Genomic DNA, 14,236 nt, shown 5'->3' on the forward strand with positions numbered 1-14,236 from the left:
TCCATCTCTCTGTCTGTCGTCTATCTATCTATCTATCTATCTATCTATCTATCTATCTATCTATCCATCCATCTATCCTGAGTATTCTAAGTGCTTTACTTGTGTTATCCATTAAACTTCTATCACAAAGCGAGAGGCATTGTGGATGAGAGAGAGGATTAGAGAGAAGGTCATGGAGGAAGCAAACCAAGAGGAAGGTGGATGAGGCAGGCTAGAGTACAGTCAGGTGAGTTTTATTTGGTGCATAGTCTGCTTTAAACTCTAAGATCTAGAGATGACATGGACAATTCAGAAAACACATGCTCTGGGCTCAGAGCACTTTAAATTTACTCGAGGAGCAGTATTTATCTGCCTTGAAGTAGAACAAAGCCCAACTCCAGGGAACATTTATTAAATGCTTACCTTGGGTAAAAAATAAAGCTAAGCATGGTCAGAGCCTGGATGTGTCACAGAAACTAAGTTCCAAGGGTGTGTGCCTGTTGCCCTGTTTATCCCTCTTCCTTGTTCAAAAACCACTTGACTTAGACAAACGCAGAACAGAGAATTCAGCTCCCAGCTTGTTCTCTAACATAGGGACAGGGCGTGCTCTGTGTAGTAATACTAAATGTTTGTATTAAATCTGCACTGTTAATGTTTTTAGATGCTTACTTATCATTTTACATGAATTTTTGACATAATTTCCTTAGGCTATGATTTCAGAAGTCTGGGTGGAAGTGTGGAGACATGGAGAAATATCCAGATATGTCAGTGCTGAAATCTAACTTTCAGTTAAGAAAGAGAAAATGCAAAGTTTAGACCCAAAAGTATCTGGATTCTGACTCTGTCCACCTATTTGCTTTTCTGTCTTCTCTGGTATTTAAAAACAAAATCTCCATCTGGAGAGGTAGCAGCCAGGGCTACTGTGCTTTGCTTTGTAAATGTATTTGCTATTCATTCTCAGTTTGTCCCTCCCTCTCTCCACTCAGGATGTGTGCAATGACTGTCCCCCTGGCCCCCCAGGCCTCCCTGGTCTACCAGGTTTTAAAGGGGACAAGGGTCTCCCAGGAAAGCCAGGGAGAGAAGGCACAGAAGGAAAAAAGGTAAGAAGAAAGGGGAAACTCGATTTTTATCATTACAATGAAAAGATCATTCTGGAGATCCCAATATGGCCCCTTCTGCCTCTAAAAGTGTTCAGAATTTGAGGGGTTCAAGATTCAAGATAGATGAGGAGTACTGGGTTGTGGGACACAACTATAGAAATGGAAAAACTGGGTATCTATGGGTCTTTGTCACTTTAAGAAGATGTTGATTGTGACTTTCCATTACACGCTGACACCTGGAAACATACACTCATTCAGTTACGTTTCTCTCCTCCCTGTCTTTCTCCCTTGCTTTCTTTTGCTGTCCAACAACTTTTGCCTATCTACTATGTAATAGGCACTTCAGATTCATAGATCAATCAATGGATCCATCCATTCATGCATGCATTCAGTCCCTTGTCATCATCTGTTTATGGCACCCCGTTACCTGTGTATTACGTGTCAATCAACATGTAGACACTGGGGAGGTTCAGAAGAAAAAGGCTGACACCCTATTCTAATGGAGCTCATGGTCTATCCTGGAGCAAAACAGAGGTAGGGAGTTTCATGGGTGTTGGGGAAATAGACTTACAACAAAATCTCCTCTCAACCCAGATAATTTCTTCACAAAGGTAGAAGAGAAATAAAGCAATTTTAATATTGAATTAAATTGAAACTAGAATATAATGTGCATTACAGACAATCTGTTAAGAGAAGGTAAGGACCGGAAGAACTCTCACTCTTTTATATAGCCAAGCAGATAAAGTCCATGAAAGACGTTTTCTCAAGATAAGCAGTAACTAGTCTTCAAGTAAGAGGTCCTGACAGTGTTGTTTGTCACATATGTTCATCGTAGATTCACCTGGTGGTTCAGATGGCCCTCTGTCTTAGCTAACTGGCTTTATCTAGAGTGAAAATAATCTTTTTTGTATCTTTATGTCAAAATATAGTTTTGCAACTTGGGGAGATACCATCCCCTAGAAATTTGGAAATAGAGGAAAAGAGTATCTTTCTTGCTGATTATTATATTTCACAGACATGGATCCCAACTCCTAAAGAAAGACATTCCGGGGTCATCAAACTGAAAAAGAAAGCCTTCTTTGCCTTTTAAAAGGATTTACACACATGTCAAAGAAACAGATAAAAAACTGACAATGATCCGTTTTCTAAAGCAAATGCTTTAAGGAAAAGGCTTAGGTGAGATTCTCTCTTTTCAAACAAGAGAATTAAGCCTCTTATTTGTAATTTGTATTTTACCCACACATGCTACTGGGAATGCAAACACAGATGTGAAAGATAATCTTTATTCTGACTCTCTAAGCTGTAAGCAGTGCCTGTTCCCTTTCCACAGACCCAGCTCTGCAGGATATTTGAGTGTAGACTCCATGGTGTGCCACAGTCCTCGAAATTTCTCCAAATGCTCTGGAACTCTCGAAGGGACAGGGGCTGATCCTAAAGCTAATTCGACTAAGAATAATTTTACCTAATTAAATTCTCCTGATGATCAACTTATTAGAAACAGACATTGGTTTCATTTGCAGCATTTCTTGTATTATATGGTACAGTAAACAAACATCTGAATGTTCTTTCATCCATGTCATGGGTCTTTCCTGTTGCCTTAATTTTAAACAGCTCAAAAGATCATTTAGTTTATTAAGATAGGTGGGTCTTTGGAGTTGATTCCAAAAGTCTTAACCTCAAAGATTCTTGATATCCATGCAGAAGCTTTTAGGGGGAATTTCTAAATCACTTAGGGAGATGTTTAGATCAGTCTTTTCCAGACCTTTCTACCAAGTTGCTTTGCATCTTATCACTGGGATATTTATTAAGTCAAATTTCTTGGTCAGGAATCCAGAATTGGCTTTGCTGGGTTGTGCTGGCTCAGGTCTTTCATGAGGCAGTCCTCAAGCCCTGAGCTGCAGTCATCTCAGAGTCCATCTGGTGGAAGACTCCCTTCCAACCAGATTCACTCTTGTGGCTGTTGACAGAGACCTCAGTTCCTTACCACATGGGCCTCTGCAGAGCTGCTCGAGTGATATCAAAACACAGAACCTGGTTTTCCCCAGAATAATTGGTAGGATAGAAAAAGTACAAGTTTGCAGGGGGCCGGGCAAGGTGGGAGTAAGCCATCGTATACCCTGATCTCAGCAAGTGTACAACACCATTTCTGCCACGTCCTGTGGGCCCTAGAGACCAACCCTGGAACAAATGGCAGGACAGCTGCTCCAGGTTGCACATATGGGAGGCAGGGGCCACCGGGCTATGTTGGACACACCAGCTAGCCACATCAGTGGTGGGCCATGCCGCAGCTGCACAGCTACACTCAGTACTACCACTTACCCATAGCTTTTGCTCAAACAGCCTAGGGGCAGGGGCGGCTGCTGAGAAATCCCAGTGGAAAATCAGTGAGTGGAGGTGCGAGGTTCATGGCTTGGTGATGAGCCTGGATGTGGAACAGACACTCATTCTTCTTTTCTTTTTTTCGTTTGTTTTCTGGTGTCCCTGCTCCAGGGAGAGGCTGGGCCTCCAGGCCTACCAGGGCCCCCAGGAATAGCCGGACCACAGGTCAGTGAGACTCGTAATCATCTGCATGGGTCTGTTCTGCTCATCTCAATGGTTAATCTCAATCCAAGGAAGAGTGATGTCCAGTATAAAGAAGGAGTGGTTTTAAAACTGGAAAACCCCTGCTTCAGGTCTAAGCATGGCACTATGGCACTCTTATTGACCGTGTGGAGGTCACTTCAATTTGTGGAGTCTCAGTTGCTCACTTAGGAAAACTGAGTGCTGGAAAATATGAAATGCATGGGGGAATTGGAGTGTGTGGGAACTCCTGGTTAAGACGTGAGTTTCATGGTCAGACACCTCAACTTAACTCCCAGAAATGACAAAAATACAAATGGTGTCAGAGATTTGTTAGAATTGAATTATATGATACATAAAACCGAAATGGCACTCAGTTAAAAAATACTAGGAGAGTGCTTTTTGAATGCAAGTGAGCCCTGTGAGTGATAAGACATCTGCCTAAAAGCAGCTGTGTGGCTCTGTGGTTTCCCAAAGCCAGGAGGCCAGCATAGGAGAAAGCGGTATAATCTCAATTTCAGAATAGGCAGGGAAGCTCTCTGGCTGTCAAAACAAGTGCTGGGCTGTTTGAGCTGTTGGTGGCAGTACTATTTAGCTCAAAGAAGGAAGTGCATGAGTGCTGGCATGGGGGCAGGCAGACCCCACCCTCATTCCCTTCTGGCTGTCATTTGTGCTCCCTGGGTGTGCTCCCTTATCTCTTGCTACTGTAGACTGCACACCTGCCCCACCGACACTCAGGGACTAATGTGTCCCTGTGTCTTTTCCTGGGGACTGGTTGGACACAGCATGCCTCATCTGATTGAAGAGTGGCATAAAATTGTCACTAGGAGGGAAAGCTCAGAAGCCAGTCCTTGGGATTAGAATTCTATCTCAGCTGTGTGACCTTGGGATAGTTGCTTAACCTCTCTGGCCTTTTGTTTCCTAAAGTTAACTAGGGGCTATAAAAGCTATGACCCTACAGGCTTATTACTGTACCAACTGCAGGCAAAATGCTCCCATCAGTGCCCAGTACACTGTATCAACTGAAGAATGACAAAGTTTTGGTGTTGTGTTACCTCAGTTCTTGTCTCCTTGGTTTAAAAGAATTTAAACAAGAGACACACAGCAAAGGAGATGCAGCATTGACTAATTCATTGCAAAAGAAAAAGAATACTTTGAATGTTAGGGGCAGAGTAAACAGTACACCTGAGAGAGAGAGAGGATTCAGGGCAGGCTGTGCATAAGGATGAGACTCCCTTTATGGCAGCCTTACGTGGTTATTCATTAGGAGGTGGGAAAAGGTGTTACTCATAAGCATGTTCTGGGTGGTCCTCTGAGTGTTCATGTGCAGTAGCTGTACATGCTTGTTCATACATCTCGTGTCTCATTAGCATCTTAAATCTCCACCCAGAGGTGTTTTTTACTATTATAATGAGCAAGGGGTCAGTTTGAGGATGGGGAAAATCAAAGTGCACATGCTCTCTAGAGGGGCAAGTCCCTAGTGAAGATAGTTGTGCATGGATGAGCTCAATTATCATGTGAATGCAGAGGCTTATGGTGTTGATTACACTGCCACCACAGTTGCTGCATTTTGAGAACATAATTACTTCCTTCACTACCTGTCCTGCCTCAGGTCCACAGATTTGGAAAGGAGATCTTTATTTCTCATAGAGGATTGTACTTGCAGGCTGTCCATCCCACAGGTTGGGAAGCATAGCCTCCAGCAGAAGCCAAGAGAAAGTGTCTCAAGGGAAGGGCAAAAGCAGCAGGAATGTATGCTGAGCCGGGTGGCCAGATGTATATATTTTAAAAAGCTATAGGAGGAGTCAGGAATATTTATGGAAGGAGAAACATGTGCATGGGAAATTGAGTTTCATGCCTCATCATGGGTCATGTGTTTAAAAAATGGCAGCATTACCATAATCCAAGGATGGAGTTTTAAAGTTTTTAAATCTCTTGACATCAGAAGCTGAAGGAGAGGACGTGGAAGCCTTGACTGCACATTCTATGTGCATTGGCCAAAACTAGTCCAAAGATGGTGGTCAGGCTGGGAACTCAGTTTTTAAGAATTTTCTAGGTCTCCTTGGCCAAGAGGGCTCCTGGTTGGTTAGAGGGCCTAGGATTTTGTTTTTATTTCTGAATTGTAAGTGCTTGGTTGACTTTGGCTTTTTTAGCCCTTGTGGTCCTACTGGTGGCAGCCCCACATTTAGGGTGAGGACTTGGGAATAAAATTTAAGAAGCCAAAATCCTTGGCAATCAAGATAAATAGTACTTTTATGCAATATTTTATAAAATTTAAAATTAATGCAATAATTTCATGAGGAACAAAATATCAAAATTTAAAATAAAGAGATGGTCCAGCCTTCCACTTGAATGACCTACCTAACTCACTTCTGCCTGAGATCAGCAGTATCAGATGCCTATGTTTATTTACATTCTGATATTTCTATCATCTTGAATTTTTTAGATTGACTTCTATTTTTTCAAATATTGCCATGGGGTCAGGTACGGTGGCTACCACCTATAATCCCAGCACTTTGAGAGTCTGAGGCAGACGGATCACATGCGGCCGGGAGTTTGAGACCAGTCTGGCCAACATGGTGGAATGCTGTCTCTACTAAAAATACAAAAATTAGCCAGGCATGGTGGTATACATCTGTAATCCCAGCTACTTGGCCAACGTGGTGAAACCCCATCTCTACTAAAAACAGAAATTAGCAGGGTATGGTAGCACATGACTGTAATCCCAGCTACTTGGGTGGCCTGGGAGATGGAGTGAGTGAAGATTGTGCCACTGCACTCCAGCCTGGGTGATAGAGTGAGACCCTGTCTCAAGAACAAAAAATTTATGCATATATATGTGTGTGTATGTGTGTGTGTATATATATATATATATAGTATATATAATATCCATATATATTGCAAAGGAATCTTATTTTTCTTGGCTTCTCAATAAGAGGTATTCAGTACCCAAGGTGAGTGATTCACTTTCCTTACCCTAGGCCCAGCCCTAGAAAAGGGTGTTGGCACTGTTATAATGACTGTTAAAAAGCAAGCAAAAAACCAGTTAATTCCATGTTGTGACCACAGTGCCAGCTTTGTAGTGTATCAGGATAGAAAACACCCAGGTCTCCCAGACACTAGCTGGCAGGTTAAAATATCTAGCAATCCTGATGCATGGACTGTGAAGATTTAGAGGGTTTTGACAGAGCCAAGACTCCTGCGTCAGGAGCTACAGATATCAGGTCTCTGTGCAGATGAAACAAGAGATTTGCCCAGGGCAGCATTAGATTGAAAGGCAACAGGAAAGTGTAGCATCTTCAAATGTTGGCGCTCCTTACTGGGTATGATCTCTTTCTGGGATTGCCAGCTGAGGTCAAGCTTCTCACTCTGTAATTTCAGCTGACTCTTAAGTAACCTTTGCTGTCAACTTGCTGGCTGCTGGGGAGGAATTGCCTTTATGTAAAGAAATAAAATCGTATCAATTAAAGAGATAAGAAGTTACTTCCATTAAAAATGGACAGTTTTCTCCTTCAGCCCAACCCTGCATGTAGTGTTGATGTTTTCAGTAATGGCCCTGCTTTTGTTCCTTTGTAATTTGCTTCAGTGGAGGGTTTGCTCCTTTAAATATTCTGAGAATAGAAGCTTCCATCCCGAAAAAAGAAAAACAACAATTAGTGCTACATCTGAAAGACAGCAGCCCTTGTTGCCTCAGTCAGGAGTTGATGGTCACTCCAACCATGAGAAGTCCTTGGGCATGTGGTCTAACCCTGCATGGTGAGCCCCAGGCAATTGCTGCCGGTAGGGTGCTGAGCATTCGAAGGTGCAGGTTACTCTCTCCTGAAATGGTTAGCATGATGCTAGGAGGCAGAGTGTCGTTGCACTTTACAGATGAGGAAACTAAAGTTTAATAAGATTAAATGCCACAACTACAAACCCGCAGGCAGTATAACTGGGGTTGGCCCCTACTAGTCCAACGTCAGTACCCCAAGTAGTTACTGTTCTGCCCTACTCCTAAGTAACAATTGATACCAACATCAGCACCCAGGACAGCTCCTATTGGGGTACAGTGCTTTAGTCTACACTGTATCTGCTAATGCCCCTGTCTGCAACAGCTGCCCCTTATCACCACTTATTGTTGAGAAAATGCATCACAGAAGGGTTAGATGTATCTTCTAAGGACTCAGTCTATTGTGGTTCTTGGCTTCAAACCCAAGCCAGCTTCTGTGCTTGTTGTTTACCCTATACCACTTTCCAGAAAATAGACAGAAGGGCTGTTTCATTTCCTCTCTGTTCAACTTCATTTATCAAACAGTATCTCCGCTAGACTTGAGGATGTGAAGATGAATCTGTAAACTGAAATGCTACCCCGATGGAGTACTTAAGATTATTGTTAGCATCTTTTCATAACCAAAGGCTCTGGGCATTTGCTGGTCTCGTGCACTGCCAAGAGGGCTTGGTTTCTTTGTTTGCATCAGGGAAGCAGCTTCCCCAAGATTTATCTTAGAGATTTGCAGCTACTCTCTTCAGTAGCGGTCATGAAGAGCTTCACGCCACACAGTCAACTACAGAGCTCAATTCTAGGAGTTAGAACTTGCATAAAACCCTGACTTTAAGATTTAGGATCTGGAAACTGTTGCTGCAGTTGTGATTATGGTCTGTGGAGAGGAGGAAGAGGAACAGGACAGTAATCACTGCGATGACCCTGGGAGCATGTATTCTACAAAGTCAGATGTCATTGCCTTGCCTGGGTTGGAAATGATGACTATTCTGTCCCTTACAAAAACCACCATTTTTATTTCCTTCTTATCACATGTTCACCAACCAGTAATAGGACCTAAAGAGGGCCGGTCATGGGCCAGGAGACACCCAATGAGCAAAAGTCCTCATTTGGAGGGTATGCATGACTCCGAGGAGGCAGAAATAATACCTGCTGCCATTGGCAGTGCCAGAAAAAGCCCTGGGATTCCCATCCTGTCTAGAAAATAACCCAGAGCCAGTTACTCCATGCTCTTTCCCAGAGTAGAAAACTCTTCCCATCCATAACTGCCACAATTCTGGAAAAGTCTCACAAAGTATCACCTTAACAGTTTCCTTTCAAGTCAGGAGGTATAGAGAAAGGTCAGATATGGGCCATTCATTCCATAGCCTGATACCGTGATAGAAAATAAAGACCCACAAGCTTGCGGCAAACACTTAGGAATGTCTGATGAAGGCTGGAAGCCAACAAGAGCCATGGGCACAGGCCTGGGCTCTGGAAACCAGTGGTCCCCAATGTGCTCTTATTAGCTGAGTAAATTTAGCTTGCTAATTATATGGCGTGGGCATTTATTTATCTAAACCTTGGGTCCCTCATCTGAAAAAGACCTATACAACCTGTCTCATAATGAGGATGCAAGAACTAAAGAAGGGCGAATTTACAAAGCGCGTCATGTAGGAAGCATTTAATACAGGTACCTGCAAGTGGTCCTCCAACCACAACAAATTGTCAGGAGAAGAGTAAATGACTTAAAAAAAAAAAAAAAAAAAAGAACACCATGGAACAAGGGGTAACCTGTGAAGGCACCTGGAGGAGGTAGGATTTTAGTTGCATTGGAGAGTTAGTCAGGAATTTACCAGCTATCCCTGGAGAAAGGTTTCCAAGCAGGACAATAGCATGTAAAAGTTTAGGAGCAGGGTTTCTTCTGAGAGTAGTAGAGAGTTACTAACTTGGGAAAGTTTAGTCCCTGTCCTCGACAGTTTGAAAGCCTTTTGAGAAAATTGCCCGTTCAGCATATTCATGAAGGACAGCACTCTTACAGCAATTCCTGATATGAATGTAACTTCCAAGTAATTGTTTTATCGTGTGCTTAGCATGTGATGATCCTGGAAAAAATATAATTAAAAACAGAATCTCCTCCAAATTCAGAGACGTTTTCCATGAACGTAGAAGAGAAAGAAAACAATTTTATAACCAGAATGTGACTTGCATTACAGACAATATGCTAAGTGATTGCAAAGACAGAAATAAATCTTACTTTGAGATAGCCCCTCTGATACAACCACCTATCACACACGTTAAGATAAGCAGTAACTCGTTCTCAAGTAAGAGGATTTAGTGACATCACATTTCTTCCCAGATTCACCTGATAATTGCAGTGGTCATCTGTGTGTCTGTATTAACTAACTGACCTTATTCAAAGCAAAAGTGAACTTCTTACAACTTTATGGCAGAAGATAGATTTGCAACTTGGAGTCAGGCATCTGCTGAAGTTGGGCTTCTGTTGTTTCACAGGAGCTGGGAGATAGATAGGAATGCTATCTTCTTTTCTGATTCTGTCTCCAAGAGATGGTTCCTAGGTACTTGAGAAAAAACATTCCTGTGTTCCTGGGTCACAAGGCTAGCAAAAGGCTCATTTAGCTTTTAAAAGTATTTACACACCTTTCAAAGAGACCTGCCCTCCCAAAAAAAATCCCACAAAACCAAAAACACACCTCACAATTAACAAGTTTTCTAAAGTAAATGTTTTCAGTAAACAGAGTAGGGCAAAGCTTTTTTATTTTCAACAGGGGGAATTACATCCTTAAAATGGCTCTTCAAGAGGACTAAACTAGCAAAATGATGAACTGATAATCTCCCTGGAATATGAATTCCCAGTGGGCAGGGTTTTTATCTCTTTCGTTAATTATTGTACCTCCAGTGTATAGAAAGGCATCTGGCCCATGCTCAGCATGATCACTCAGTCTTTCTGATTATAAATCCAGTACCCTCGACATTTTGAAAGCACTTGGACAAGGCATCATGGTCTAGGAAAATAGCTGGAAAAGTAAAATGGGCAGAGAAAGCCAGCTTGGGTATCTGATCATGAGACGGATGGATCTGGATTAGATTCCCGACCTTGCTTTCTATGTATGAGCTGTGTGAGCTCAGGTGAATGACGGAACTGGTCTGGTCTTCAGATTTATAATCTAATACTCTGATAATAAGCCCTATCTCATAGAGTAGACTTACTGGTTCAGTAAGAGAATATAGACATATTAAATATTTTTGCATCAGTTCAGGATATAAACAAGGAAATACATGTAATGGGATATCACGTGGGAAGCCTTGGCAGAGTTCCTGGAAGAGTCGGGGCTCTCTAAATGTCAGCCCCCGTCTCTGGAAGGAAGTGAGTCAGGCTTGGGGGTGGGTATGTTTGCTTTGATCCCTGACTACGTTGGAGTAGGAGAAAGGGACAACTGTGGAGATCCTTGAGCTGCTGACATTTTCATTGTTGCTACATGAGTGTTGAAACTACTCAAAACCCAGACTGAGGGCTGGGATTTGAAAGAAAGCCACTTACTTTTAAGGCAGTTGTCCTAAATGTTAAGGAAGCAGTGGGCTCTTCTGTGTCACTTCTCTTCATTGATTACAACATGGTCTGCAGGCAGGCACACTGGCTTTGTTTAGATTTAGAAACAGTGAAAATAATTCCATGCAAAAACATCGGAAGAAATGCTCTTTCTCTCTGACTCCATTTCTTTTCTCTTCTAAACAATGATATTTAGCACTTCACAGATATGAGCTCACCTAACCCTCCCATTATAACACAGGGAGAGAGGGAGGATTATTATGTAGTCATTGTTAACAGTGGTCTGCTGAGGTGGTAGCACAGTCTGGATTGAAAGAGGGCTGGACTTGATATTTCCATGAGAGAACCGTGGGGTTCTGGATCCCTGGAAGGACCCTCCTAGATGGACCTGCCCCTCATCCTTTATTTACTAGAGAAACAAACTGAGACCAGAGAGGATAAAAGACATGATATGCTTAAGAATGCAAAGATAAAGGGCCACAGGCATGGAACCACAGCTAAGATTGACCTACTGCCACAAACCTATTTACTGCATAAAACATCATTTTAAAGGAATTGAAATGTTTTTGTTTAAAAACATTGTGCACTTGTTAACACAGTAAATGCAGAGCTAAAGTAGAAAACAGAGGATTGGAACCTTTGGATGTTACTTTCATGGGTCGTCTGCAAAAAGTATTTTTAGCAGGTTGTTTGTTTTGAGCATCTTGATGATCATGATGATGACAAGGACAATAGTGAGGATGAGGATGATGGTGATGATCACAGTAGGGTGGTGTTGATCATTATGCAGACAATGACAGTGATCATGATGGTGAAGATGAGGATGACGATGGTGTGGTGGTAACAGTGATAACAGCTCTCGTGATAGTGACTATGATGGTGATGATTATGGAATAATAATGATGGTGATGGTAACGATCATGGTGATCATGATGGTGATAATGACCTTGAGAATGATGATAGCTAATGTTTATTGATGACAAACATACATCCTGTCCTAAGTCTGAGCACTTTGTATATTTTAGGTCATTTCACTCTCACAGTAACCCCATGACAAAGATATTATTTTATCATTTTCATTTTAGAAGAAGGCAGAGAGTTTAAGTATTTTGTCCAATGACACACAGTTAGCAAGTGGCAAAGCCAGAATTAAAATGCAAAATAATAAAGATAATAAAGATAACTAAGATTTATTGAGCTTTCACTGTGTTCTGAGCTCTCTGCTGTTTCCCATCTATTATTTCATTCTCTAACATTTCATGGATAGGCATCATTATTTTCTTGTTCTTGTAGGTTACAAAACTCCTCGAAGTCTCACAGCTAGTAAGGGAGGGAGCAAGAATCTTATGCATGGATAAATTCTTCCAAAGCTTCCTGTGTGGTGCTGCTGCTCTTGCCCGCCACCATGTAAACTTCTCCTTCTCCCTCACCCTCACACCTGTTCTGCAAGGCCTGCAGACCTTGGGTTTATTCTGCTTCTTTTCCTGCCACACCTGGAACACCCCTTTCTTCTAACTGACCCTTTTCTCTATAGCCTGTACCACTAGCATATTCCACCCTATACCCACAGCTAGAACCTAGGACAATTACATATCTATTTAATGGTTTCCAATGCCTACAACTAACTCTAACATCAGATGTTGACATGCAGGGTGCTCAAAGAAATGAGCCCTGCCTGCCTCCCCAGCCCCAAATCCCAGTTAAGCCATTTTATCAACACATCCTCAACGAGGATCTGTTTCTGTCTATCTGCTGCCAGTGTACCTGAGCTACCAAAGGAAATTGATAAGATATTTTGGGGAATTAATGAGTAGATAAATGAATGCGTAAAATGCTTTTTGTTTCTCTAAGAGAATTTCCGGTGACATTTCTTTCTTTTTTTTTCTCTCAAGGGAAGTCAAGGAGAACGTGGTGCAGATGGTGAGGTTGGACAGAAAGGTGATCAGGTAAAAATTTACTCTATAAGGAACCATTCATCCCCAGGAAGGATCACTGTTTTTCCAAGGCGGCTTCCACTGTACAATGTCATTCCTTGTCTCTTCTTTGCCTATAGCAGGATTTTTTAAAATCTCATTTTCATGGTTTTCATCTTGTTATCTCTGGTTTATTGTAAGTCCCCTCTCTCCCTGAATTATCTGAGGAGCCCTCCCTCCCTCCCTCCCTCCCTCCCTCCCTCCCTCCCTCCCTCCCTCCCTCCCTTCCTTCCTTCCTTCCTTCCTTCCTTCCTTCCTTCCTTCCTTCCTTCCTGTACTATTTTACCTTTACCGTTTCTTTTCACTGAAATGGTAGTCATTTATTACAAAATTCCCCCTTCTTTCCTCCTATCATCTCAAGTAACTGTTGCCTGGCTCTCTTGGTGCTAGCTGAAATGCTTCACAGACACTCCATGCTCTGGTCAGTGCACATCCAGGCTTGCTGGACCACTGTTCCTACCATGCTATAGGATGGGACCAATGAGGGCTTGCTGCTCTCTGTGGATCTGACCAAGCCTCCCTATCGTCCTCTATCCAGTGCGACCAGCTGATTTCTGCCCATTCCAATTCTACCAGCCTTCCTGCCAGTGGAAATGGCTGTTATCCTTCTGCTTTGCTGCCATCATCCTTTTCCCCGTTCTTGTTACTCTCCTCTCTTATCTGCCATCCCCTGTACTCCTCCCTTTAGTCCACATCTCACAGCCAGTGCTCATTGTCAGCCAATTACATGCCAGGCACTGCACCTGTGATCTGGAATGAGTTATGGACAAACTCCTGACCTCAGTGGGCTTGCAGTTCAGTGAGGGTGGAGGCACATGAACGAGTAACCCACAAGCAGTGAGATGAGAGCTGTGCTCAAAGTCTGAATGAGCTCCTCAGCTAAAATCTCTTCTGTATTTGGAAAAACAAAATGTGTTTGGATTATTCTTATAAGAATGACTTATCAAAGGCAATGTAGTCTACATTGAATGCTGTAGCCTGAGGTTTCAGTGGTAAGGCTTGGAGGTGGAGGGCAGAGAATCGTTTCTTTCTTGGTGGTTTGTTTGGTTTCATAACATTGTTCTACAAGGCTAAGTGGTAGATGTCAAGCTTTGTTCTATAACTTTTTCAGCTGATTCTATAATATGCAACAGACCCCTCTACACATAGACAAACTAATCTCTTGCTTAAATAACTGCCAGAATATGAAGGCTGTAATTGAGTTAACCTAACCATCTCCACTGTGTACACTGTGTCTGTGTGGATTGATTTTTCTTTATGTTTTTATTATGAAACACTTCAAGCATATCTAAAGAATAAAGACTGTAATAAAATG

At 42.3% G+C, this 14,236-nt stretch overlaps 1 protein-coding gene across 1 annotated transcript in view; it reads left to right on the top strand.

Annotated features, from left to right (window-relative positions):
• COL22A1 (collagen type XXII alpha 1 chain) overlaps positions 1-14,236 on the top strand; it is a 332,005-nt gene that overhangs the window by 266,593 nt on the left and 51,176 nt on the right. Inside the window, exons 45-47 of the mRNA XM_008983195.5 lie at positions 966-1,079; positions 3,570-3,623; positions 12,841-12,894. Coding sequence (XP_008981443.1) covers positions 966-1,079; positions 3,570-3,623; positions 12,841-12,894 — 222 coding nt within the window. The remainder of the gene's footprint in view (positions 1-965; positions 1,080-3,569; positions 3,624-12,840; positions 12,895-14,236) is intronic.

Source organism: Callithrix jacchus, chromosome 16 (assembly GCF_049354715.1).
Source record: "Callithrix jacchus isolate 240 chromosome 16, calJac240_pri, whole genome shotgun sequence".
In the NCBI taxonomy this organism is placed as follows: domain Eukaryota; kingdom Metazoa; phylum Chordata; class Mammalia; order Primates; family Cebidae; genus Callithrix; species Callithrix jacchus.